Raw genomic sequence first — 27491 nt, 5'->3', positions numbered from 1 at the left:
GAGATTGGTTTGGAGGAGGAACAGAAAGTTAGAAGGTGGAGGTTTAACTCTAGGATATTTTTGCAACAAAAGGATAGAGAGGATTTAATAAGAGGGATACAAAAATATTTTAAAGAAAATAAAGGATCTGCGGAGGAAGATATAATTTGGGATGCTGCAAAGGCAGTAATCAGGGGAATATGTATTTCTAAAGAAATTCATTTTAGAAGAAAGGTGAATTTTAAAAGGGAACAAAAACTAAAGGAGATAGTTGAATTACAAAGAAGATTACAGGTGAAGTTTGAAAGACAAATACAGGAACAGTTGAATAGGGTGAAAGATGAGTTGCAAGAGTTAGATAATTTGTTTTTGTGGAAAAAAGATTTATTGGTGAGGAATGAGTATCAGAGAATAAATATAAACTCGATGAAAAGATTGGCAAACTATTTGAAGAAAAGAAAGGAAAAACAAAAGATAGGGTGCATGAAAAATGAAACGGGAAGTAAGGTGTTTAAAGACAAACAAATAAGGGAGATCTTTGAAGATTTTTATAGTAAGTTATTTAAAGTAAATGAAGAGAAACAATTTGAAGAAGCTATTGTGAACAAAATTAAGAAACAAGATTTAGCAATTTTAAATGAAGAAATCACACAACAAGAAATCTTGACAGTTATTAAAAATTTAAAAAGTAGGAAATCACCAGGCTTAGATGGTTTTTGCATCAGTATAAGTCTAATAACATTTAGATTTTTTTTCCAGAAATGGAGAATAGGTCAACTCTGATTGTTCATCTTATTAGTCTGTGGCCTAATTGCTAACTTGCAAGCACAGAGTTGAGCCTAGTCTGAACGTTTGCTACTTCTTTCAACTTAAGACTGTCAATAAATGCAGTGTCCACACACTTATGTCCAACTGAGTTCCTTTTTTATTTCAACAGAATTCAGTTTACTACAACTGGAGCAGCTTTTATAAAATTTAGAGACACCAGCACTCATGTCTACTGTGAATTAACATGAGAACCAATATCTACAAAGTAATGCCTATTCCTGTATCCAACATCAATTCCAACCTCCAAACATGATCCCTTCAGTCTTACAGGTTATTCATTCACAGCTGCTATCCATGAAGACCTCTTGACTAAATGGCACACCCATCAGTCTGTCAAGCAGAAAGCTAGTCTCCTAAAGAAGAAACCAAAATTTTGCACACATAGGAAATACAGACTGTGGTCACCACAGTACAAAGAAATTCACTTGTCACTACAAGCTATGATAATGAAATTCTGGTCAAGCCATCAGAAGTGCTGCTGGTTTACCCAGGCAAATATTTAAGACATCTGAATAAATTCTACATGAAGCACCAAGGCATCCAACTTGTTACAAAAGAACTACTGGATTACATAAAAATAGTCACAAATCAGAATCCACTATCTGATCACTTTCTTTGGGATAGACAACCAATGTCTTGCGTGTCCAAGTCTGGATCTCAATCTGCATCGAATGCATAGGCAGGTCTTTCTCTTCACATTCTGGTTATACTAGCTTACATAACAGAAAAATTGAATGTTTTCAGAAAACAACACATAAATTGATTGTTGTGGGTTTTTCGGGCTCTTTGGCCATGTTCTGAAGGTTGTTGTTCTTCCTAACGTTTCTCCAGTCTCTGTGGCCGGCATCTTCAGAGGACAGCACTCTTTAAAGCGTCTGTCCTCTGAAAATGCCGGCCACAGAGACTGGCGAAACATTAGGAAGAACAACCTTCAGAACATGGCCAAAGAGCCTGAAAAACCCACAACAACCATTAGATGCCGGCCGTGAAAGCCTTTGCGAATATAATGAACACATAAATTATTCCAGCAGTCATCACTGCTACAATAAGAATGCCATTAAGAATTATTCCATGTCACAAAAAGCCCTGATAGCTTTAATGCCAGATTTAAGAATACTTATTAAATCTGAAAAAGGCCAAATAGTGATTTCTTGTTCTGTATCAGATATCTGTATTCCTCAGAAATAAAAGATACAATACACACAGGGAAATTATCTCTGAAACAGTTCAAATTAATTTATGGTAGGCAATCTTGCTGACACAATCTATTTTCAGTTTGATATAAAAAGCAAGGAAAACCTAGAACTTTGGACAGAATCATATCATTTTATTTATCTAGGTTTTAGGCTTAGGTTTCCTTTTTTTAAAAAAAATGTGGTGATCAGAATACTACTTGGAAAACACAGGAAGGTAGGAATCTAATTGCATCTGGTTGTATTGTGTTGGATTAGTACTAGACAACATGGGCAATTCTTTGGAATTACTGAAGGTAGAGCTCCAAATATCTGGACTATCACATTTCTGAAGCATAAGACACCTGAAATACTGTAAAAATGTCTGTCCTTGTAAAATCTCAATACATTTTAGCAGCAGTAACGGGGTAAATAGAAATCTTGCCAAGGTTGAACTATGTCTATCCATAAATTCCTACAAGCAGTCACTCAAAATCAATGAACAGAAGAATGCTCTATTAATAGGAAATGCAAATCACAAGGCACTGTATTACCCCACTTGTCTATCCTGCTTTTTTCACTCTCTCACCACCTAATTTAAAAGGACTTTTAATAAACTTGTTCTGTTGTTAGCACTCTGGTAATCGGTGAATGAAATTAATTGGCTGACATATCATTAACAGTCAATTTTGTTCCCTTACCTGTCCAAAGCAGTACTGGTAGGCATGCTCCTGCCAAACCCCCGCACTGCCATCTGACGGAAATATGGAATGCAGGGGAGATTGGCAGCAATAATGGCCAGCGAATCAGAAGGGTTCACAAAAAATCCATTTTGACCTAAGATCATGTATCGGTCCTAGAAGATAAAAGAAAATTTGTTGGAGAGGGGAAGAGTATAAAATTAAAGTAGAGGAGATCATCCTTAAGAGTTCTGCAAAATTAATCTTCTTCCTCACGCATATACACACACCCCAGCGCAATCTAGCAGGAGAGAAGCCCATAATTGTTCCTTGGCTCCACTTTTGTCTGTTGGCACTTTAATATGTCTAAGTATTTTCTGTACAAAATAATCTTGCCACTGATAAAGAATGACACAGAAATTCATGGAGAGTTATAAGCAGCTTGAGTAGTTTTGGGGAAAGTCTTAAATCAGAAGAAATATTTATGATAGTTTTGCATTCCACAGCTTCTTTTTCTCTCAAAAACACATCCTTTCTTGAGGGATTGTGATATCCCTATCACTTCAAACAAAACTTGGCTAACAGATCATGACATTACCAGGCTAGAGATGAAAAAAGAAACCCTACAAGGGAATACCTTTTATCAATATTTTCTTTGTGAGAGTCTGTGAGATAAACTTTAAATATTGATTCTTTATTTAGATCTGTAAGCCAAGAGCGGCATTAACCATTCCTTCCTTTTCTCTTGTTTTGGGCCCTAAAGTAAAAAAGGAAGAACGTCCAGGATTTCCTGTTCATGCTTGGTCATATTTCATTCACCAGGAAAGACTTGTTTCCATGCATGTCCACTCAGTAAAATAAAATATGGGCACAATGAGGATGAAAAGAGCATTTAACAAGCAATATCGAATTTAATCCCGGGGTTCCCTAAAATGGTAGTACAACCTAGAGGGAAAACATCTGTGTTGCAACATCCAAAACAAAGACGTTGAAGTGTAGTTCTATGAGAAAAACCAATTATCTTGTTCTCCCTTCATAAACATGTTAAAAAAATTTCCCTCTGCGGCTATGTAATTCCCAGTCACTGTAACCTAACTTATTTGTGCTGCCACAAATTCTTTAACAGCTTCTGCACAGGTTGTTACAAGATTGAGATTCCCTATTGTCTGCGGGTTGGGGGGAGCTCTTTTCCTTTGGTGGGAATACCCTCTTTGTAAAGGATGAGATTTGCAGTCTGGGCATACGTCTGGACCCAGCATTATCGATGGAGTATCAGGTAATGTCTGTGGTCCGTTTGGCCTTTCTCCATCTGAGGCAGATTACCCAACCTTGACACCCAATCCCTCCCTATGCTGGTCCACACACTGGTAGTCTCGAGATTAAACTACTGTAATGCTCTTTATATGAGGCTATCTGGACATGGTGGTGCTGTGGGTTAAACTGCAGAAGCCTCTGTGCTGCAAGGTCAGAAGACCTGCAGTCGTAAGATTGAATCCACGCAACGGAGTGAGCTCCCGTCGCTTGTCCCAGCTCCTGCCAACCTAGCAGTTTGAAAGCATGCAAATACGAGTAGATAAATAGGTACCACCATGGTGGGAAGGTTCCGGCGTTCCATGTTTAGTCGTCCTGGCCACGTGACCACGGAAACTATCTACGGACAAATGCTGGCTCTACGGCTTGGAAACGGGGATGAGCATCGCCCCCTAGAGTCGGACATGACTGGACTAAATGTCAAGGGGAACCTTTACCTTTGCCATGAGACTCCTATGGAATCTCCAGCAGGTCCAGAATATAGAGGCCATATGGCTGAGTGGAGCAAAGAAATATCAACATATCTCCCCTACACTGGCCACCTTATACAGTGGTGCCTCGCTTGATGAGGATAATCCGTTCCAGTGAAATCACTGTAGAGCGAAATCCTCGTCAAGCGAAATAAAAAAGCCCATTGAAATGCATTGAAAACCAGTTCAATGCGTTCCAATGGGCAAAATACCTCAGCGTCCAGCGAAGATCCTCCATAGGGCGGCCATTTTCCAATGCCTGTGCAGCGAAAAATCCGTCCTGAACACAGCGGGGAGCCATTTTGAACAGCCAGTGGCCATTTTGAAAACCCGACGATCAGCTGTTTTGATCGTTGTAATGCAAAGAATCGGTTCTTGAAGCAGGGAACTGATCGTCGTAAAGCGGATTTTGCCCATTAAAACACCATTTTGCGATGGCAATAGCGATCACAAAAACACTGTCGTCAAGTGAATTCGTCGTCAAGCGGGGTAATCGTTAAGCGGGGCACCACTGTACTGGCTACCTGTTCATTTCCATGTCAGCTTCAAGGTGACGACCTTGATGTACAAATCCCTAAACTGTTTGGGACCTCGATACCTGATAGAATGCCTCCTCTTGATGACATCTGCCCAACCTACCCAATCTTGCCAGGTGGAGCAGCTGAGAGCACTGACCCTGAGAGAGGTCCAGAAAGAGAAGACTAGATACCAGGACTTCTCAGTGGCTGCTCCCCACCTCTGGAATGATCTCCCACCTGAAATTCACCTGGCCCCTTCACTCAAAATGTTCAAACAATCTCTTAAGTCATGGCTCTTCAGATAGGCTTTTCCAGAGTTTGCACTGTGATAATGCAGTGGCAGTCTCAACTTTTATTTTTCCTCCGCCATCTTGCCTTTTAAATTAATGTTTTTTGTTTTATTTGTATTTATGTTTGTGTTCCAGTTGTTTTGGTTATGATGGTATATTGCAATTTTGATTTTTGTATAACTATTATTTCTGACTGTGTGTGTGTGTGTGTGTGTATGTGTTGGTGTTACTGTTTTATTGCTTTATTTTATTATATCGTAAACCACCCAGAGTGACCTTGTAGCCGATGGGCAGTATAAAATTCAAATAAATAAATATTGCCCATAAGTAGAGGCAAACTAAACTATTAACCACATGTTTTCACTTAAAATAACTTTGGAAGTTTCTAAGGTCATATAATATAAGCAATCGCACAACATGTTTTGAAACTTTTAACAATTCAGCACTGAGTAATCTAAAAACTGGGCTCCTTCTGAATAGTAAAGGTATTTTAAAGAACTCAAAAAGCAGCTATGCTTCCAGTTTTCCCTAGAGTTTAAATAAAAGCAGTGTGTTCATTTGAAAGTCCTTTTTCTAAATGTTGCAATCGAGCTGATAAAAACAATTCCTCAGCACCAACTCTAATGCTTCCCAAATACCTACTCCATCAGCATCAAAAGCTGCTCCAAATCCATACTCTCCTCCTTTCATCGCCTCCAACAATGAAGTTGCATACGTGAGATTCGGGTCAGGGTACTGGCCACCAAAGTCCTCCAGAGGTACACAGTTAACTGCAGAATTAGCAGGAGCTCCCAGTTCATCACACAGGATTCTCCGGACATAGGGACCCATCACTGCAAAAGAGATGTGCCTTCCAATTTAGAAACAACTTCTGAATTCATGAACAGTATAAACACCTACTATTTATGTAACAGAAACAAAATCAATGTGCATTAAATAAGGTATCATGTCTATCCCTACAAGTTATCAAAAGAAGTGTCCAAACAAAGGGGAAATATTTCCATTAAATGATGCATATTTTCAGTAGTAGAGAAAACAGAAATCCACATATCCTTCTCTTTATAGCCAAAGAGCTTTTTGGTAGCATTCAGTGTGGATTATTTCACAGGAAGTCATTTGCTTTTGATGAGATAAACAAAAAGCAAATCAAACAAACAGTAGCCCATAGTACACAGAATGTCTGTAGGAGGTGGTATATTTAACCTTCATGCACTAGGATTGGGGGGGGGGGGGGTTACGACTCACTTCTGCTCCATTTCATCATGGTTTGCCCACAAATCACATAGGTTACTTTCCATTTTGGTTTGGGCAAAAAAGTTTGCCAATAGGAAAATAAAAACATTTGTTGGAATTCTTAGATTCCTTTTTTTTGGGGTGGGGGGGAAGTCTCAGCTGCTTTTTGTTTTCTGGAAAAAAATTGTCTGAAACAAGAGGCTAAAAATCTGAGGAAGTTATTTACAACTATCAAACAACAATGTTGGATAATGCCTATATTACTGGTTTAGTTCTATGCGGATTTCACAACAAAATGTGTCTCTTGCAGACTAAAATATTTTAGTTCATGAACTTTAAAAAGTTTGTTTATTAGTTATTCTGCAATGTGAAATTCAGGTATTGGAGCATTTCTATTCATGCAATTTATCATTTACATTCCAAAGGTAATGCAACCCACATAAGAAAACTCTAAAAAAAAGGTTAAGGTTCCCCTTGACATTTTTAGTCCAGTCGTGTCCGACTCTAGGGAGCGGTGTTCATCCCGTTTTCAAGCCGTGGAGCCAGCACTTGTTCGAAGACAGTTTCCGTTGCCACGTGGCCAGCATGACTAGGGAACGCTGTTTTACCTTCCCACCGAGGTGGTACCTATTTATTTACTCGCATTTGCATGCTTTTAAACTGCTAGGTTGGCGAGGAGCTGGGACAAGCGACGGGAGCTCACTCCGTCACATGCATTCGATCTTACAACTGCTGGTCTTCTGACCCTGCAACACAGGCTTCTGCGGTTTAGCCCACAGCGCCACCACGTCCCTAAGAAAACTCTACCTATGCATTTGAATCTACACACGTTGAAAAGGATTAGAGGCTCATATGTAAGGTTGCCAGAAACTGCTTCTGTTAAAGACTGCTTTTACTGCAGAAAGTTAAGAGTGTTGCAGATATAATTGGTATCCTTTACTGAATGCACAAAACAAATAGACGGTCTCGAGATTTGCCAGATATTTCAACAGCTGCTCTTTATCTGTTCAGCTCAGTGTCATCCTTGAATTTTCAAAAGAAGAAACATTCATCCTTAATTAGTAACGTTCACTTCCCTCACAGTCCCTCAAATAAACGTACTAAGAGACTTCAAGCAAGCTGCTGTCTCCCAGGTTATATCCTAACTTTAATCACAGAGTTAATAATACTGAGCTATCCCAATGGAGTTCTTGCAAACATTGCCAGCGTAATATATAAGAAACCTGGAGAGAGTTCTCGTAAGCATTACTAGAATGATATGTATGAAACATTCTGAACATTTGATACATACATTTGATATACAGTGCATATTATACACATGCATAATTAGAAATAAATCCCACTGCATTTAGTGGGACCTTTTTCTCTACTACTTTTGTTTATTATTGAAGCCTAAACCATTAGCGTGGAGTAAATACCTAGTCATTATGTCTACATTTTAAAGTAATAATTTATTTTCATTATATTGCTAGCTTACATGTTGCACCAAAAATGGCTCTCCTTACCTCCATTCATTGCATCAATTCTAATCTTCAATTGATTTGGCCCCGTTAGCAAGCCTCTGATCGCATTGAAGTCAAAGACAGTCCGCAAAAGGTTAAGGTAGACTTCTACGGAGTCTATTATTTCAACTGTGCATATGAGATAAAAGAAATTTAAAGTGAATCCATTTACTTTACCCACAAATAACTGAAAATCTGTTCCACAAACACACTGGAAGTTAATGATTTAACACTGCCTGAAGCAAGAGTCACTCATTAAATGAAGGAATAAAATGTCCATTAAATATAACTATTGAGTACCTTCAGACAGTTATTATTGTCAGCTTTTCAGATATTCTGGGACTAACCAGAGGTCTGTTGTTCTGTTTAAACATGAGGGCAGTCAAGTAAGAAGAATTTTTCCTCAAATTCAGATGCCATTTCAAATCTGGGCATGACCAAGTTACCATTTAAAAAGTCCTTTTAAGCTCTGTGAAAAAGCTCAGAATATATTTTAATTAACTCCATCAAACTGAACTAAAAGCAGCGATTAATTCTGGCTAGATCATATTTCTGTATTTTGAATATTACTCTAGTACCTTTGAAAAATAGGTTTCCCAAGTTGGTACAGAACAAACAAGATAACAAAACAAGATAAAAACAAAAAGACCATGAAAAATTTATTTATATTTATTTATTTATTCGATTTATATCCCGCCCATCTGGTCTTATAACACAAAGGGAACATCACATGAAAATATCAACGGAAGAAAGGCAAACAATGCATTTCCAAGCCTAAGGTAACACAACAACAGAAACTACCACTGAGAAAATTCGGGAAACCCCCCTCCCAAAAGCTGCAGAATATGACATTAAAAATTAAATGTCAACAAGTTAGATTGCCTGGTGAAAAGGCTGCAGAATGAAATACAGAAGCAAACAGGACACAACTGAGTAAGACAAACACTTAATTGAGCCTCAGATGGACAGCTTCAATCAGAGCCACTGTAATACAGTTGTTAAAGTGCTAGACTGGGATTTGGAAAATCTAGGTCTAACTCCCTAGTGATCCATGAAACTCACCAGGTAATACTGGCCAGTTATTTGTTTGTGGCCTGAGCTACCTCAGAGAGGTGCTCTGAGGACAGCAGAAAAAAGAGAAGGTTACCTGGAACTAAACTGTGGAAAATATAGGATACAAATATAACAAAATAAAATGGTAGGGATTGTACCATGGATTCCAAATGATTTCTCATAGAGGGAAAAATATACTTAAATACTGTATATGAAGGGACTACATCCTAAACTCTGTTGACACAAGAGCAGAACAGCTTGGAGACAGAAATTCATACAGTGTGAGAAAACAAGATAACAATTGCTACATTTCTTACATCAAATCAAAAATACTCCCACCTCAGTCAATATTCCTAATTCTTGTTGAAACCATTATTAAAGCACCATGGAGACTCAAATTATAAAAAATAATAACAATACCACGGAAAGGCTTGAACTTGTTCTCCAGATCAAATTCTTGTCTTCCTAGACGAGATAAGTCAATTCTCAGATCAGGACAAATGGCGTATTCTTCAAGAGTTTTACTGATCTGATAGATTTTATCAGAGACAGCATCTGGAGCTGGACCTAAAGGTATGCAAACAATTATAACTAGCAAATAGTCCTGGAAAACTGCTGCAGGAAAAAAATTCTCTTGGTGAAGACTACCAATTTGGTATACTGACCCTAATAAAATACAATGGAGACTTTAGGATCTAACTACATACAAGTGATGATAGAAAAAGCTCCATAAGCAGATCCGGGAGAGTGTATTTCCTTCTAAACATAGCTCCAGGTGTTCACAAGAGAATATTCTCCTTCTCTCCCCTTCCCGAGGCCTCCATCTAATCCAAAACTCTCCTCTGGAGATATTCCTAGCTCTCCTCCTCTCTCCACTGAAGTCTTCTTATGTCAGTACAACATGTACACAATAGATTATAATATAAACACATATCAGCAGAATGTGCAAGCTCTATCTTCGTAGCCTCTGAAAGGCCTCCCGTTAGAACTGTTCTAAACGCTACTAGCTTAACATCCAGTCTCTGGTTTTCAGTCTCCTTAAAAGGCAAATTAAACCGTTTAGGTTTCAAGTCTCAATTAACTACATTAAGAGAGATGAAAAAACATATACTTAAAACAATTTTAATCCAAAAAGGAACGACCTGATCCTGCAAGGCAGAGCCACATCACATTTTGACAAAGGCAATTTGGCATTTCATTGTTTATCTGAATCCTATTGAACTGGAGAGACGTACTTACTGAAATGAATGAGGAAATGCATCCATATTCAGGGCTATCAGTTATTTTGCTTGACACACAACATGGAACTGATATGAAAGGCAGAGAATAAATCATTGCAGCTGGAATAGATGCTGTATTCTGCATCCAGCTTCCAAAATATTCACTATGGGAAGCAAAACATAATGTAGCTACCCATGTAGGTAAAAACATAGCCTAATAATGAGTTCTATAGTATGTACTAAATGAACATACTACAACGTGTAGATTGTTATTTAAAAAGAAGCTTGCCTCCAGGCCTTTTGAACACTGTGCATCTGAAAATATCGTTATCTAGTAAAATATTGGAATTGTTTTTTTAAAAAAACAAAAATAATATTTTCATAGTTTTAGATGATGATAGGATTTTATAATCATGTTGCTTTCCTTTCAAGCTGATTTTTTTTAAAAAGTTCTGAATTTAAGGCAACATGGCATATTGTAACATACTCACCTCCATTGGCAACATTAAACTTAACTCCAAATTCTCCTCCAGGTCCTCCAGGACAGTGACTAGCTGTCAGAATAATCCCACCAGCTGCTTTTATTTTTCTGATAACACATGATACAGCAGGAGTAGATAAGATGCCGTTCTGACCAATAACCAGTCTTCCAATCTACATGAGCCCAAAAAGGAAAAAGAAAAGAAGGGGGGAGGGGAAGGAAATTCCATTATATTGATAGGGAGTTGATGTATTCAGTGATGAAGATTTGCTCTATCAATTGATTTTGTTTTGTTTCATTTTCTACAAAAGACAGTTCTATTCCTATTATCTAGGAATCCAGACCCAAGTCTTATATAGCCAATATTTAAACTGTGATACTAAATTACAGAAAACCAAGGTTTATAGGCACTGAAATAAGAGGCAGGTTTAAACTCTGTTGTCCTGATTCCAACAAGGAACACCAACAAACATAAATTTACTTTATCCATGCACAGCTTGACAAGTATGAACATCCAGGAAATTTGTATTCAAATCACACTGCCCACTCAAGCACACCAAACCACTACAGTATTTGAATGTAGCTGAATAAAGGGCCTATAGCATAAAGACTGACATGTTATCTAGTGAGTTACCAATCACAGATGGAGTAAAGTTTAGTACAATAAAGTTGACTTTACAAAGGCATGAAAGAAAAATGAATCTCAACATCATCTACATTTTAAAAAATCCATCAATTCATCATTTAAAATGTAGACATTCAGAGCTACGTGCTAATTGCTTAGCTAATATTCTAGAGTACAAACGCACAGAGATAAGAGTCTGACATTACTAAGAAAAGTCAGCTATCCAGGTTAGCGAAGCAACTCCACTAACATTGATGAGGAAGAACTGATCCCGTGCATGCACAAGATATTTTGTGCAATCATGCTTACTATGGCAACCTATCACAATTTGAGAGCCATGGTTAGTCCCCAAAACGTTTTCAGATACTGTACACAGGTTCTACTTAATTAAAACTGGTCAGTCTGCATGAAGATGCAAGAACATGTGGATTCAAGCAAGCTTAGATCTTTAACTGGTAAGAGAAAGAAAAGACAGCAACTGCCTTTCCTGGTGGCCTTTCATTCGGATCAAAGGATCTGTAGCTTTCCCCTCGAGTCATATTTCTATGTTAAAAATAAAAACGAGGACTACAGTGTATTTCAGAACACTCTAACCTACTAGACTGCATTTGTTAAAAGTAGTGTGAATTAACACTGTTCAAACAAAAGACATTCCACCCCATTGTTATAAAACATGATATATATCCAGGATATGGTTAAGGTAAAGGTTTCCAGACAGTGTCTGTGGTCACATGGCCAGCACGACTAGACGTGGAACGCCATTACCTTCCCACCATGGTGGTACCTATTTATCTACTCGCATTTTTACATGCTTTCAAACTGTTAGGCTGGCAGCAGCTGGGACAAGTGACAGGAGCTCATTCTGTCACGTGCATTCGAATTGCTGATCTTTCGACCTTGCAGCCCAGAGGCTTTGCGGTTTAACCCACAGCGCCACCACGTCCCCGGGATATGGTTACTAGCCAAGATTATAATTTCACAGCTTTATTCAGTTTGTATTTAAGCTTCATACACTGATTCTTTGAGACAAATGTGCTATTCGTTTATCTCGTATCATAATACAAAGTGACACAGAGAGAAAAACTCTGAAAAAGGTGTTAAATATAAATAATTTAGTTTCTGAAAAGAGAGGCATTTAAAAAAATGTTGGAGAAGACTACTGAAGAATGAAACACACATACATGGCCCATTAAAGATCTCTATAAAGTAGTATTTTTAATTCTTTTATGGAAAAACTCAGTATCTTTTCAAAGTAAACCACAATATTGAATGCAAAGGGATAATTTAAAATAAAAATTATTTTCAGCTCCCTCCTCCTTCAGAAGCAGGGGTCTCCAAACTATGGCCCGTAGGCCACATTGTCATTTTATCCAGCCAGGGCATAGGAAGAGGAGGGAAGAGGTACCCAAGCAATCTATTTGTGTTTTTGTCCACCAATCAAATATTATACCTTGTTCTTCCAATTCTTTCCTTGATTTCATACTTAAGTCCTCTTTTAATAAATCTCTATATCTCAAGGGTTTCTTCTTTTCCATTAATGTTGGTGGTGTGAATGCTTCCACTGGTGAGACCCATTCAGGAACTTTTTGGTAATTTTCTTCCCAGATCTTAGTCCATACCCAATTCAAATTTTTCCTTATCAAATGATTCTTAAATTATTTATTGTCCTTTACTTTTTGATACCATAGGAAGATGTGCCATCCTAGGTTTAAACCATGTCCTTCTGCGTTTAGTATTCTATTTCAGATGAGTTTCTAATATTGTCACAACTACATTTTTATTATTTCTATTGATGGACAATTTTTTCTCAGCCCAAATAAGATTAGTTTGGAAAATCAGCCAAAATGTTTATAACTCGGGGAAGGGATGTCATTCAGATTATTTCCATGTCATGTCATTCCTTGCTTCTGACCTTGCCCAGTCTCTTGCACCTACTCAGCCCCCACCAACATCCAAACCAAACCTTTCCCTTTACAGTACAACGTTGGGCAAAGTGTGGTTGTCAAGATGTTATTTCACTGCAGCTTCCAGCATCTCTCACAACTGGCTGTGCTGGCTAGCGTTGTTGGGATCTGTACTTCAACAAAATCTCAAGGGCCACATCTGCCCAACACTAAAACTTTGCTGTAGTGGGAAACTCAACACACAAGCCCTGAGAACAGAATGCAGAAAACAGATTAACTCTCTCCCTCTCTGGTATGCTGCCAGATTGCTATGAACAGGGAAGTATTAGTGACTCTTTGGAGCTGAAATTTTATTTTTCCCCCAATGGAATGCCTGTATTTCTTATGAAAACTACAGCTTTCAAGCACCAGTGGGTCCTTTCTATCTCCCAAGCTGAGATTTCCCTTCAGCTTCTAGTATGGCTGTAGAGAAACACTCCAAGCTAAATGGCATTTAAACAGAAAAGAAGAGGGTTTCAAAATGGCTGAGATGGTAAACTGGGAATTCTTCTTTGGCTTAGATTTCAATCTGAGCCAGAGAGGAATTTCAGAAAGCTTACTTCTCTTGTATTTTACAAGTGGCTAAAGTTTGTACTATTATTTATTTATTTATTTATTTATTTATTTATTTATTTATTTATTTATTTATTTATTTATTTATTTATTTATTTAACTAACTAACTAACTAACTAACTAACTAACTAACTAACTAACTAACTAACTAACTAACTTATATGCCGCTCACACTACCCGAAGGTCTCTGGGCGGCTTACAGCATTTAAAATACATTAAAAAGGCAAAATAAAAGGGCAAAATAATTAAAATGCAATTAAAATGTATATTCTAAAAATTGCCATCAGGCCCACAGCTGATATTATTTCAGTTAAAAGCCTTCTGGAACAGGAAGGTTTTGACCTGGTGCCGAAATGTCATCAGCGTCGGCGCCAGACAAATCTCAGTCGGGAAGGCATTCCATAGTCTGGGGGCAGCTGCTGAAAAGGCCCTTTCTCTACAAGCCCTCCCTCTTCTTTCCTTAAGGGACGGCTCTTTCAAAAGGGTCCCCGGTTAGCTCTTAACTGCCGGGTAGGTTCATATGGAAGGAGGCAGTCCTTCAGGTATCCAGGGCCCAAGCCGTTTAGGCTTTATATGTCAAAACAAGCACTTTGAATTGGGCTTGGGCAGCAACTGGTAGCCAATGTAACTTAAACAGAATCAGCTTGATATGTTCCCTAGCAGCCCCACCACTCACCAGCCGCACAGCTCGATTCTGGACCAGCTGTAGTCGCCGGACCATCTTCAAAGGCAGCCCCACGTACAGTGCATTGCTGTAATCTATGTGAGATGTTACCAGTGCATGTCATGAGACTCCACTCGTCCAGGAAGGGCCGCAGCTGGTATAATTTCCGCAGCTGAAGGAAGGCGCCCTGGCCACCGAGTCCACTTGGGCTTCCAGTGGACTACTGGGGTCCAGGAGCACCCCCAAGCTGCAGACCCTGTCCCTTAAGGGGAGTGTAACCCCATTCAGGGCATGGAAATGGCCCTCCAACCTGTCCGGTGAAGCACCCACTAACAGCACGTCCATCTTGTCTGGATTGAGTTTCAATGTATTAACCCTCATCCAGCCCATTATCAGGTCCAGACACGAGTTCAGCACAGAAACCGCCTCACCTGGATTGGTGGAAAACGAGAGGTAGAGCTGAGTATCGTCAGCATATTGCTGACTTCTCAGCCCAAACCTCCTGATGACCTCTCCCAGTGGTTTCATGTAGATGTTAAACAGCATAGGGGCCAGTATTGAGCCCTGAGGAACCCCATGACATAAACGCCATGGGGCAGAGCAACTGTCCCCCAGCACCACCCTCTGGACACGGTCAGCCAGGAAGGAGAGGAACCACCATAAAGCAGTGCCCCCAACTCCCAACTCCCAACCCAGCCAGCCTATCCAGAAGGACACCATGGTCGATGGTGTCGAAAGCCGCTGAGAGGTCCAGGAGTATCAACAGGGTCACACTCCCTCTGTCTCTCTCCCTGCAAAGGTCATCATACAGGGCGACCAAGCAGTCTCTGTACCAAAACCAGGCCTGAAACCCGATTGAAATGGATCCAGAAAATCCGTTTCATCCAGCGGCGCCTGGAGTTGCCCAGCCACAACCCGCTCCAACACTTTGCCCAAATAAGGGAGTTTCGCTACTGGTCGGTAGTTAACCACTAGCCTTGGGTTCAGGTTAGGTTTTTTAAGGAGTGGACAAATTACCGCCTCTTTCAAGGTGGTGGGGACCACTCCCTCTCTCAAAGAGGCGTTCACGGCCTCCTGGACCCAGGTGCGAACCCCCCTGGCAGATCTTTCAATTAGCCAAGATGGGCAAGGGTCGAGCGAAGTGGTAGTAGAACGGACACATTCAAGCACCCTGTCCACATCCTCAGGTCTCAACAATTGAAACTCATCCATTAATACTTGACCTAAGCACGGTACACTAAACACTCTGTAGGCATCTCTAATTGTCTGGAGCACTCTGTAGGCATCTCTAATTCCTTCTACAAACCTACATCTAATTTTAAAAAATTGAAATTCTATGATCAATTGTTTTTGACTTTTGTTATCCTTTTATGGTCTCTTTTCTGCCACGAAGCTGCTTTTGAAACCATGCCACTTCCCTCTAAAGTACAATGTTGTCTTTACTAAATCCTTCCTGCCAAATTGTACTAAAAGGGTGGAGAAAATATAAAGAACTTTTTGACAGAATGCCATGAGTTCTCTGTTACTCTTTTCAGTTGTTTGCTTGTACAATGTATTTATTGCAGCAGAAGCACATATTTACATTTGTGCTTCTTTCCCAGTACAAACAAAAAAAGTAGAAACAGCACATAAGAGCAACAATTATGTGCAATAAAATTCTTGCAAGAAACAAACAAAATCCAATGCAGGCTTAACAAAAATGTGCAATAAACTCTTATGCCACAATGTGGCGGCTGACATTATCACTCAAGCAGTCTTCCACTGAAGTACGTAGGTACAGTACAGTATTTTAAACAAAACAGATACTGTATACAGTATATCTCTTGTGAATATGACTGGGCAAGTCTGTCATCCCTCTAAACGTAATAGGGAGTTAGAGAACCAGTGATAAACATGTTCAACCTGTTCACTCACTGATCAGTTCTGAGCTTGAAGTGACTTATCTCACTTTTTGTGTAATTAGGACAGTCCTAAGTTTGAACAAACAGGTAGTTCACCAGGATATGTACTTCCGAGTCTACAACGCAGGCAAGATGTGAAACAACCTGTCTTTCTATCTAATGGAGAACATCAATCCTCAGTAAATTATATTTTACAAGAGCAACATCGGAAGGACTGGTCAGCCACATAATGAGCATTATCTGTTGTCAACTGGCCTCCTATGGTTTGTGACTACACAACTGGCTCTTAAACTAGAATTAAAAATATATGCACTATGGTAGCATTTAGTTAACTGGAATCTATTGTTATTGGGTCCCCCCCCATGGAGCAGTATTTACTCATGTAAACAACACTGCATTTTGAACCTCTGCATTCTCAAGGGGCGTTGTATCTTGTCCTTTAATAAACATATAATTTGGCTGCAGGGATTTTGGAAGACATTATAGCCATTCTCTATGTCATGCTAGGGCTTAGGATTTTATATAGCACAACAAACGTATGTTCAAATGTACTCCTTCAATTCATTTGTTGTTTGAGATGGTGCACGTTTTGTCCTAAAAATAAACTGAACAATGCTTTCCTAAAATAATCCAACTCTTTAAGAATCTCAAAACTGAATATATATTTTAAACAGAAAATAAAAGTACTGTAGCTCTCATGTATTATCAGGGGACAGTTAAAAGCGTCACTCCCCAATCTCCAATGACAAATTTCTGATGTGAATGACAATATAATCATAAAGCAATAGATTCATGTAAGATTATCTAATTTTATTACCTCTCCTCAATCACATTATGTTTCATGTTGCTCTTAAACAAAGGCTGTAACTTTAAGGATCCTTCGTCAAGGCTTATTCAAGAACAGCTACAGCGGGGTCTTGACTTGAGAACTTAATCCGTATTGGAAGGCAGTTCTCAAGTCAAAAAGTTCTCAAGTCAAATCTGCATTTCCCATAGGAATGCATTGAAAACCATTTGGTCCATATCTGCTCTTTTCCGTCCATAGAAATTAATGGGAAGCTGCTATTCCTTCTTCAACCACTAGAGGGGGATATTTTGTTTCTTTTTTTTCTTAGGTCAAAAAAGGTTCAGGGAAGGCAGGGAAAATACAGTCCAGGCAGTACAGTGGACCCTTGACTTACAGAATTAATCCGTATTGGAACGGTGGCTGCAGGTAAAAAAGTCTCCATTGAACTACAGTGCATTGAAAACCAATTAATCCCGTAACAGTCCGTTTTTGTTCCATTTTGGTTTTTTTCTGGTCTGTAAGTCAAATCTCAGTCTGCAAGTCAAACCTAAATTTTGCGGCCAGAGAAGTCTGTAACTCAAAAAGTCTGTAAGTCAAGCCGTCTGTAAGTCAAGGGTCCACTGTACTTAACACAGCTATGCCTTTTCTACTCATTTCCTAGACTCTTACACTCATTTCTCTATGGGGATATCTCTACAGGAGGGTCATTTACCTTCCAATTGAAAAGACACATTATAAGGCTCATTCCAAAGAAACCAAATTTAGCAACAAATGATTTTCATAACTACAGGCTTGTTGCCAATATTCCATTCTTGAGCAAGTTGATTGAGAGGGTGGTGTCTGATCTGATCAGCTGCAAGCATTCTTAAAGGAAACGGATCACCTAGCCTAGATCCAATTCAACTAGGTTTCAGGGCATGCCATGGAACTGAAATGACATTGGTCACCCTGCAAGACAATCTCCTGAGGGAGCAGAAAGGGAGACTGTAACCCTGCTGGCCATTCCAGATCTTTCATCAGCCCTTGATACTGTCAACCACGGTATATTTCAGAGATAGCTACTAAGTTTAGGATTTGGAGGCTCCATTCTTCAGTACATAGTTCCATTCCTTCCTCGAGGACCAATCTCAGATAGCAAAGCTTGGGAAGGCAATGTTCACCTCTTGGGTCCTCCACTATGGGGCCCCTCAGGGACCAGCCATTTCCCCCCTGCTTTTTAATATTTATATGAAGTCAACTGGGAGACATCATGTGGAGATTCGGAGTTCATTGTCATCAGCATGCAGATGACGTATAGCTTTATCCTTTTTATCTGCAGGTGCTGCTACACAGGTCCTTGGGAGCTGTTTGGCACTGATAATGGACTGGATGAGGGTCAATAAACTGAAACAGTATCCAGATAAGAGGGTTATCCTACTGTTGGGAGGATTGTTTGACCAGTTAGAAGGATATTTACCTGGCCTCAATAGGGTTACACTCCCTCTGAAGGATTGGGTTCACAGATTTGGATTACTGTTGGACTCAGCTCTATATATGAAGGTGCAAATATCGGCTGAGTACAAGAGTGTCTTTCACCAATTTTGATTGGTTGCCCAGTTGCACCCCCTACCTGAAGAAAGAATGCCAAACAACAATGGTTCATGTGTTGGTAATTTCTAAAACAGACTATTGTCTGTTTTATATAGGGTTTTCAACATAGGGATGTCCTTGAAGTCAGTATGTAAGGTTCAGTAGGTCTAAAATATGGTTGCCAGACTGATCACAGATATCAGCAGATATGAACACAATTCATTCATTAGCTCCCTGTTAGTTTTCTGTCCAATTCAAGGTGCTGGTCATGACCTATAAAGCCCTTAACAGTTAAGGACCTCAATATCATCATAACGTTTTTCACACAAAACAGCTACTCAACCCACCTGCTCCTCGCAGTTCTTGATGTTAAAAACAGTCACACCTAAGAAGGACAAAGGAGCTAACAGCAGCAACCACACTTTCTTGGTCATGGCCCCTTCCCTAGTCTAGAAGAAGCTTCCTACAGAGGTTCATCTGGTGCCATCCTTCTCAGTTTTTTGGAAATTAATAAAAACAGAATTATATAAAGTATCAGGCAAAAAGAACAACAAAAAACAAAGACCAAAAACACTGTGGCACCTTAAAGACTAACTGCTATATTTTAATCTGAGCTTTTGTGAATATGAAGTGGGCGTGTCCAGGAAAGCACATATTAAGATATAGCAGTTAGTCTTTAAGGTGTCACAACAATTTTGTCTGCTTTACTTCTTAATTCTTTATTTGTTTTGCGTGATATGCTAGCACAGACTAACATTGCTAACTCTATTAAAACTAGAATAATATAAAGCTATATTATAACCACTGACCTGAGATACTCAAATTTGTTTTAAATTTGTTTAATTCTATGTAAATACAGGAGATTTAGCTAGTGACAGGCTTTTATTTATTTTATTTCATTTATTGTATTTTGTAATGCTGATTTCAGTGTCTTTTGATGTGTTGTGAACTACCCAGAAAGTGTTTGCACTAATGGGGCAGCTGTTCCTGTTGTTGTTTATGTGCTGTTGTTGTTCCTGTTGTTGTTGTTATGTGCTGTCAGGTTGCTTTTGACTTATGGAGACCCTATGAATGAGCACGCTCCAAAATGTCCTGTTCTCAACTGCTCGGCTCAGCTCTTCTAAACTGAGGTCTGTGACTTCCTTTAGGGAGTCAGTCTATCTCATATTTGGTCTTCCTCTTTTCCTGCTGCCTTTCTCCCTTCCCAGCAATACTGTTTATTCCAAAGAATTCTCGCATTCTCATGATGTGTCCGAAGTAGGACCACCTCAGTTTCAACATTTTTTAAACATAGTTGAAATAATAAATAAATAAATATATTTTAAATTCTGCTCTCTCACATTTTAGTTAATTAACAAACGTGTAGACACAAAGGACCCATCTCGAACAGCATATAGTCTTTGCTCTTTCCTCCTTTACTTTGGCCTTCTTTGTGTCTCATCCTTATAAATGAGCGAACTGAAATAGAAAGGTGTAATCATAACTATCAGAAAGTTGCATCACACCAAGCAAGACCACTGCTCCATTTAGCACTGAACTGTCTGCACTGACTGGTGTGGCTCTGTGGGGTTCCAGAAAAGAATCTTCTCCAGCCTTTTCTGGGACTGAACCTGGGACCCTCTACATGCAACACATGTGTTCCACCACTGAAAGCTATCCCTTTCCAATAATCTAGTTAAAGAGTACATGATAGATATGGGAAGGTCGTCTTCTCCTGCTTTTTAAAAAGTTACCTTTCTTAATAATGCAAGCTCAAATTGGAGAAAGGAAGCTTTTGAGACATGGCAAGACAGAGATTCATGCAGTCAGCTTCTATCTACTAGAATAAATTGACCCTAAAATTGGGATGATGTCAGAAAAAGAAGTGCTCCACAACATAAATCACTGTAATGTTAATAATATCATGATGTCATTTTAATCTCAATTTGCAGGGAACTGGTATCTGGGAGTCATTTTTAAATTCCTGAGACACCACTAAAATTAATCTGAAGGCAGAGTGGTTTTACTATTTATGCGCACCCAGGCAGTTCTTCTAGAACAGCAGTTCTGGTGTAGCAGCAGATTAGAAGGGTATTCTGCCACTGATAAAACACTTGAAGCACGTCCCCAGCACTGGGAAAATGCACAATCTGAACCAAAAAAAAAAGCAAAACAACATAAGACAGCAGAGAAAGAACATGTTGGATCCATGTTAAGCATATGGTATGACTGACCACAAAAACTGAATGAAAAGATGTGAAATACCACTATGAACAAAAGGCACACAAAGCCATACAAATCAGCCACCTATCCCCAATTTTCCAAAGCACCCCTCCAAGTCTTATCAGTTTACAATTCTTCTGATAACCAAAGACCTATAGAAGCTGTGATGGACAAGATCAGGAAAGTCCTGAGGCAATTTGTTAGCTCTCTTTTGCTTGTATGATCATGCTTACTTACCCTTTTCTTTCACTTCCACTGTCCCCAACCTACAACCTGTTCTCTCTAACAGACCTCTTCCCATACTAACTTCATTTTACACTACTTAATAAGAGATAACCCCATTTTGTTTTTATGTGCTGTCAAAACACAGCTGATTTATTGCAATCCTAAAACAGTTTTCAAGGTGAGTTATTTAAGAGTAGTTTTACCATTTCCATATCCGCAGTTTCCATGGCTGAGCAAGGATTTGAGAACCCAGGCCTCTTGAGCCCTAGTCCGTTACTCTAAGAACTACATCACCTTTGGTACCCAATCCAGTTTAGGATATTATAGATCATACAAGCCAGCATTGGGCATTTTCTGATGTAAACACCAAGGAGAATATGAGTGTCATGTGCTGTCAAATTCCTCTCGACATATGGCAACCTCGACAAGGTTTTCAAGGTGTGTGAGATATCAAGATTATTATAATAATATCATTATTAAGGAGTAGCTTTACCAGTGCCACCCTCACTCCAGCAAGTTTTTATGGCCAAGTGGGGATCTGACCTCAGGTCTCCAGAGTCCTAACCCTACACACTAACCGTTACATCACACTGGCTCTCAAGAAGCAGATGGCTTTTTAAAAAAAACAAATTCTTCCAGTGAGCAACCTGCTGTCTTTCAAGGTAACCTGAAAGTGAAGGAAGCTTTGCCAAAGGGTTCACAAATGGTAGGCAATTATCCAAAACAACACCCGGGGCCAAGGGTAATATTTTACTTTCTAATAAGAAAGCATAAGACAACAAAGCAAATGAAGAGAATTTTATCCTATGCAGCATAGATGGGAACAGCTATGCACCAGTCTTAATTTCTTTTAAAAGGAATATTAACAGTGATTTCTATTGGCCTGAATGGACAGTGCACTCTTTTCCAGTCTTATACCTTCTATGTGTAAGATGTTGACTTCTATCATCACCAGGGGATGATCTAAGGATTATGGGAGTTCTAATCCAAAACATCCAGAAGGCACCTGATTTTGGAGGGCTGGAGCCATCTATAAAATCTCCAAGCTAGTTTGTGCCAAACAAAAAATATACAATGGGCTGTCATAAAAACAGGCAAGGTTTTTTTTTAGATGCTGTTCCATTGAGCTTCCCATTCCCAAGATGTGCGTCACTCAATTCAGTTTCTTATTACTAGCTGCAACTACTTATATGGATCTCTTTTAGCAAAACTCTCCCCTCTCTGTCCAGACCATGCTAAGGAATAAGCTCAAACGATTGCAGCATATGTAATTAGACGCAATACATGTTGGGCCAACTTATATCCCTTTTTCAAGGCCAATTTGTCTGCACTTCTTGCTTGCTGCCTTGCTTCAGTTTCACAGTCCTTTGGAAGCCAAGAAAGGGGAAAGGCAGACGCTACTGTCTGAAACACAAATACCATCTACAGAAATACAGATGAGATGAGAGGTCCAGAATATAGATGACTATTAAATAATAACTACTTGAAATGCCTCTTAAACTTATGACCTGGAATCAATGCTGAGAATCTTCTCTAACAACAATTCACAGAAGTGAATGTATTTATTTGGCCACATTTTTTCATCATACATTTACTAGCACAGAGCAGGAGCTAACACTAAAAAAAATTAAGATAATCATATTGTGGGAACCTACATGTCCTTTACACAATAAAAAAAATATGGGAATGCAGGTATTCAGAAATCTAACAGGATACATGGGCGCACAGTGAATATGAATGGTCAAGGCAAACAGCTATGCAATACGTGTGACTGAGCAACAATACCTGTCAAAAGTCAGTGGAACAAAGTGGACAATATAGACAAAGAATGTTGGATAGCTGAATTTGCATAGAACAGGAGTATGAAACATAATGAATGGGAGTTCAAATATAATGAACCAGCATGGCAATGAAATAAGTACTGTACTTTTCTTTACATAGAAGAATATTGTGAACTATAATGGCAGTTATGATATACTACAACATACAGAGAAAATTGGTACACAAGAATATAGTGCATGAATAGGTGGGACACTGACCTTGACAGGATTGGTGAGTGAACATAAATGTCACACAGGTGTAATGGAAGGAATACATGAGAACTTGGCACATAAGGAGTAAAGGAACAATGATATTATAAGAAGGAAGGTAAGGAATGTGGCTTATAAAGGAAATTAGGTTCCCAGCAAATGTGGAAACCAGCACAAGGGATAAATACTATGAAATAAGTAAACAGGGTTAACAAATACAACTGCCCTTTCCCATTTTAGAAGGCATGCATTTTGCCTGTGAGTGCCCTGAATGTGCACCTCCTATTGGGGCACAAGCTCGCTCACCTATCAGAGATATTCTGCTAGTAGAAAATCAACCTGCCAGAGTTAGGAATTTTCTTCAATAACACAGGCACTGCAAACCAAGCCAGTGCGACTCAATTAAATTTATACAGATTTATAATACTGAACTGTTATTTTAACAAGGGCTTTAAGACACTAGGAAAAACCTGCATTAAAACTTTCCAAGAAAACTTTAACTTGCCAGCCAGCAGATGCCACAGAATTTACTGGTATACACTGTTTGCTTTCTATACCACCAATATGACTAGGTCCCTAATGGCAACATAACAAGAGTAACTATTTTTACTAAGTACTGTAAATGTTCAGAGTTCAAGCAGTTCTTTATAACCAAGGGTTGGGAGGCGGATTGTCATTGAGTCTGATCCAGGTAGGTAAAAACTGCAATAAATAACAAATTAGGGGTGGAGGTATAGAAGTCCAGTGAAAGGGGCAAAGGATATAAAGGGTGCATGGTACAGAATACACAGTACTTTATTATTATTATTATTATTATTATTATTATTATTATTATTATTATTATTATTATTATTATTATTATTATTATTATTATTATTATTATTATTATTATTATTATTATTATTATTAGTAGTAGTAGTAGTAGTAGTAGTAGTAGTAGTAGTAGTAGGTCAATTCTGATTTACTTTGACTCTTTTCTGGGTTTTCTAGGTCGACAACACTGACAAGTGGTTTGCCATTCCCCTTCTTCAGAGTCGTCCTGGGATTGCGCAGCGTGCCCAAGGGCACACTTTTGGGATGCACAGCGGGAACTGAACTCCCAGCCTCTGGCTCCGCAACCAGATACCTAACTGAGCTATCCTGTCAGCTATAAGGAGTAAAGGGTGCCCAAAATTAGCCTGGAAACAGCAAGAGCCACATAGAAGCACAACAAAAACCATGCCACTTCTGAATTCGCACTAACCACCACCTCCTGGTCTGGAAGGAACCATTTCTACAGGAGTTGAAGTGGACGTCTCCCCCGTCCACACACACACACACGCATCATAATCATCCGTTGGGAAGGTGACCAAGCAACCCACCCGGGCCTTGGGCGTTTCAGTAACGGATACGCGCTGAAAGGTTGAGCGGAGAGGCGCGCAGGGAGAGGTGCCGCCCTTACCCCGTTCGCCGCCGCCATCTGCACCACCACCTCGATGGCCGTCTTGCTGAAATACCGGCCGTCGCTGCCCACCACCATGGTGCAGCCCTGGCGATCGCGCAGGTCGATGGACGAGAGCACGCTCTGCACGAAGTTGGGCAGGTAGTTGCGCTGGCCCTCGAAGACCGCCGTGGGCCTTCTCAGCCCCCCGCCGCCCGTCGGCCGCTGGTCCTCAAACGGGGCCGTCTGCACGGTGAGCACCGGGATGGGGCTCCCCTCCATGGCGCGGCAAGCTCCCTTCCCTCTCTCTCTCTCCCCCCTGGTCGCGCTGCTTGCCTGCCTGGAGCAGCCGCAACTTCCCCTCCGTATCCCCCTCGCGGCGAACTTGCCGTTCTGGGCGCCTCACGGCGGAGAGAGGAGAGAAATCCCCACCCCTCACCCTCACCCCCCCCACCACCACCACCCCCGCCGCCGCCGCCGCCGCCTCAACAGCGAGAGACAGAGAGACGCCGCGCCACCGGATGCTCAGGGGCTATCCTCCACAGCGCTCCTTTCCCGCCTAATCCCGCGCTTGCCTCTGTGCCCTATAACTGTTTCTCGTCCTCTCTCCTGATAATCTCGCCTCAGGAGCGGGCGGGGAGAAAAAAAAAGGGCGAGGTTCCCCTCCTGCCCCTGGGAACCTCGTCGCGCCCCCCCCCCCCACACTTCTCCGTTTTCTCTTGTACAATGTTCTGTCCAACACACCAACTGTCCTTTTTTGAACAAGGACACGAGGGGAGCTGCCAAACTCTCTTTTGCAAACAGCAGCAGCAACCGCAGCCAATAATAACTCTGGAAAGAGAAGCTGAGAATTGTTGTCCGCTGCCAGCGATGTAACTAGAGGCAGGGGTGTCTCTCTTGTGTGTGAAACACATTTGTTCCGGGGGATCACATATGCTGTCAGTCCTCCACGCTTTCTATTTTGCGCAGAGCTGCCCAACCCTTTATAGATCGGCTGGAATTGCCCTTTGGAGAAGCTAAAAGAGGGCTTCGTGCTTGAATTGCAGTCATGCATGGTCTGTATATAAGACTTCACCCCCACCCAGTTATTGTAGGGCTTAAAACTTTTAAACTCACACGACCTCCTCTTCAATAGCGCAAAAGAAGAGAACACAAAAACACTGTGTACTTTTAAAGGCACAATCCAGGTCATGACAGTAACACTCCACATGTAAGGGCTTGTCAGGCTTGGCCCTGCCTTTTGGCGGAGTAAGATGAGGAGACCACCTGAAGAAGCAGATTTCCACTTTCATTAAAAGACGGCATAGCTCTCATTTTTCAATCTGATGGTCCAAAATAGTTCAACTGGTTTTAAGTGTAAGGATAGGCGGGTTGGTGGAGAGAGGTGTCATTTGTCACTCTACTTCAGGCAGCAAAATGTGGGCCTGCCTTACAGTTTGTTCCATTGCTGTACTATCTTGCTTATTTGATTTTATGACATTTTAATCTTAATCTCAGTTCGCAGTTTAGTATTTTTTAACATTATTAAAATAAATGGTATTTCTTTTAGAATTTTAAATAATCTGATGAAGGCTTTTAGAAAAGCAACTTAGAAAATAGAAACCTTCCAAGAATAACAGAACCCATTCCAAAGAGGAAGGAACGGAAAACAGTAATTTTTCCTTTGCTTTCCCACTGTCCAGAAACAGCCCCATGGTGCTATGAAACTACAATTGTGATAGCCTAAGACCTCAGTTAATAGAAACGTTGAAGGGTCCCTAACACAGCAGGGTTGACTCAAGACTATTTGGAGGAATTGCAATAATACACATCACCTTCTAAAGAGCTCCTTTCAAGTCTAATAAGACCAAAGTCTCATGTGCCTGACTGTATTACTGCTCCCCCTTTGGTTATTCGGACTCTCTGGTATGTTACTGTTTCTACCTTAGAACAGGTAGCCTAAGAGAGAAATACACTGGAATTGTCATCATATAACAATGCTGGTATAGAAATGGAATAAATAGTCTATCACAATAAGATCAAGCTGATATAAGAACAATTTACAGTAATTCCTTTTCCAGGGTAGCATAGCAGAATGCTGGACTAGAACTTGGAAACTTGGGGTTGGCATGATATTCCATAAATGGTATTTTTACTCTTGACACAACCTGGCATATTTATGAAGGCACTGAAACCTGAAGAAGACCCCTTGAAGGTAACTTTAGTGATGTGAGAGGTCTCTACACAGAGCAGTCCATTCAGTCTCCTATTCTCGAGCCACAAAGGTCTTTAATATAAGCACCACTAGTATTAAGCAGAAAATAAAGTGCAAGCAGTATAGACATGTTTCCACCGTTTTAGCTGTGATGTCTTTATTTACTACAGCAGAAGGAGCCAGCCTTGCACTGTTTGGTACAATCTCTTTTAGTGTGATATTTTAAGGTTTTAAATAATACCTCTGAGGTATTAATGTTGAGTCTGTCCCCATTTGGTTATGAGTGAAGCCAGGGACTATAGGACCAATAGGCATGTGAGGTTTATTTGCAGGTACAGTGGACCCTTGACTTACAGACGGCTTGAGTTACAGACTTTTTGAGTTACAGACTTCTCTGGCCGCAAAATTTAGGTTTGACTTGCAGACTGAGATTTGACTTACAGACCAGAAAAAAACCAAAATGGAACAAAAACGGCCTGTTACGGGATTAATCGGTTTTCAATGCACTGTAGGTCAATGGAGACTTGACTTACAGACTTTTTGACTTGAGAACCACCTTCCAATACGGATTAAGTTCTCAAGTCAAGACCCCACTGTAATACAAATTAACTACAGTGGACC

General features: G+C 40.0%; 1 protein-coding gene across 1 annotated transcript in view; it reads right to left on the bottom strand.

The window, feature by feature from the left end:
- Window positions 1–25120, bottom strand: part of PGM5 (phosphoglucomutase 5) — an 80914-nt gene extending 55794 nt beyond the window's left edge. The window contains exons 1-6 of the mRNA XM_020805650.3: window positions 24698–25120; window positions 10748–10910; window positions 9457–9603; window positions 7987–8112; window positions 5891–6081; window positions 2681–2835 (exon numbers count right to left, since the gene is read on the bottom strand). Of these exons, the coding sequence (XP_020661309.2) occupies window positions 2681–2835; window positions 5891–6081; window positions 7987–8112; window positions 9457–9603; window positions 10748–10910; window positions 24698–24958 (1043 nt within the window). The 5' untranslated portion in view covers window positions 24959–25120. The remainder of the gene's footprint in view (window positions 1–2680; window positions 2836–5890; window positions 6082–7986; window positions 8113–9456; window positions 9604–10747; window positions 10911–24697) is intronic.
- Window positions 25121–27491: the final 2371 nt, after the last annotated feature.

Source organism: Pogona vitticeps, chromosome 2 (assembly GCF_051106095.1).
Source record: "Pogona vitticeps strain Pit_001003342236 chromosome 2, PviZW2.1, whole genome shotgun sequence".
Lineage (NCBI taxonomy): Eukaryota > Metazoa > Chordata > Lepidosauria > Squamata > Agamidae > Pogona > Pogona vitticeps.
This window is presented reverse-complemented; position numbering and strand designations above follow the sequence as displayed.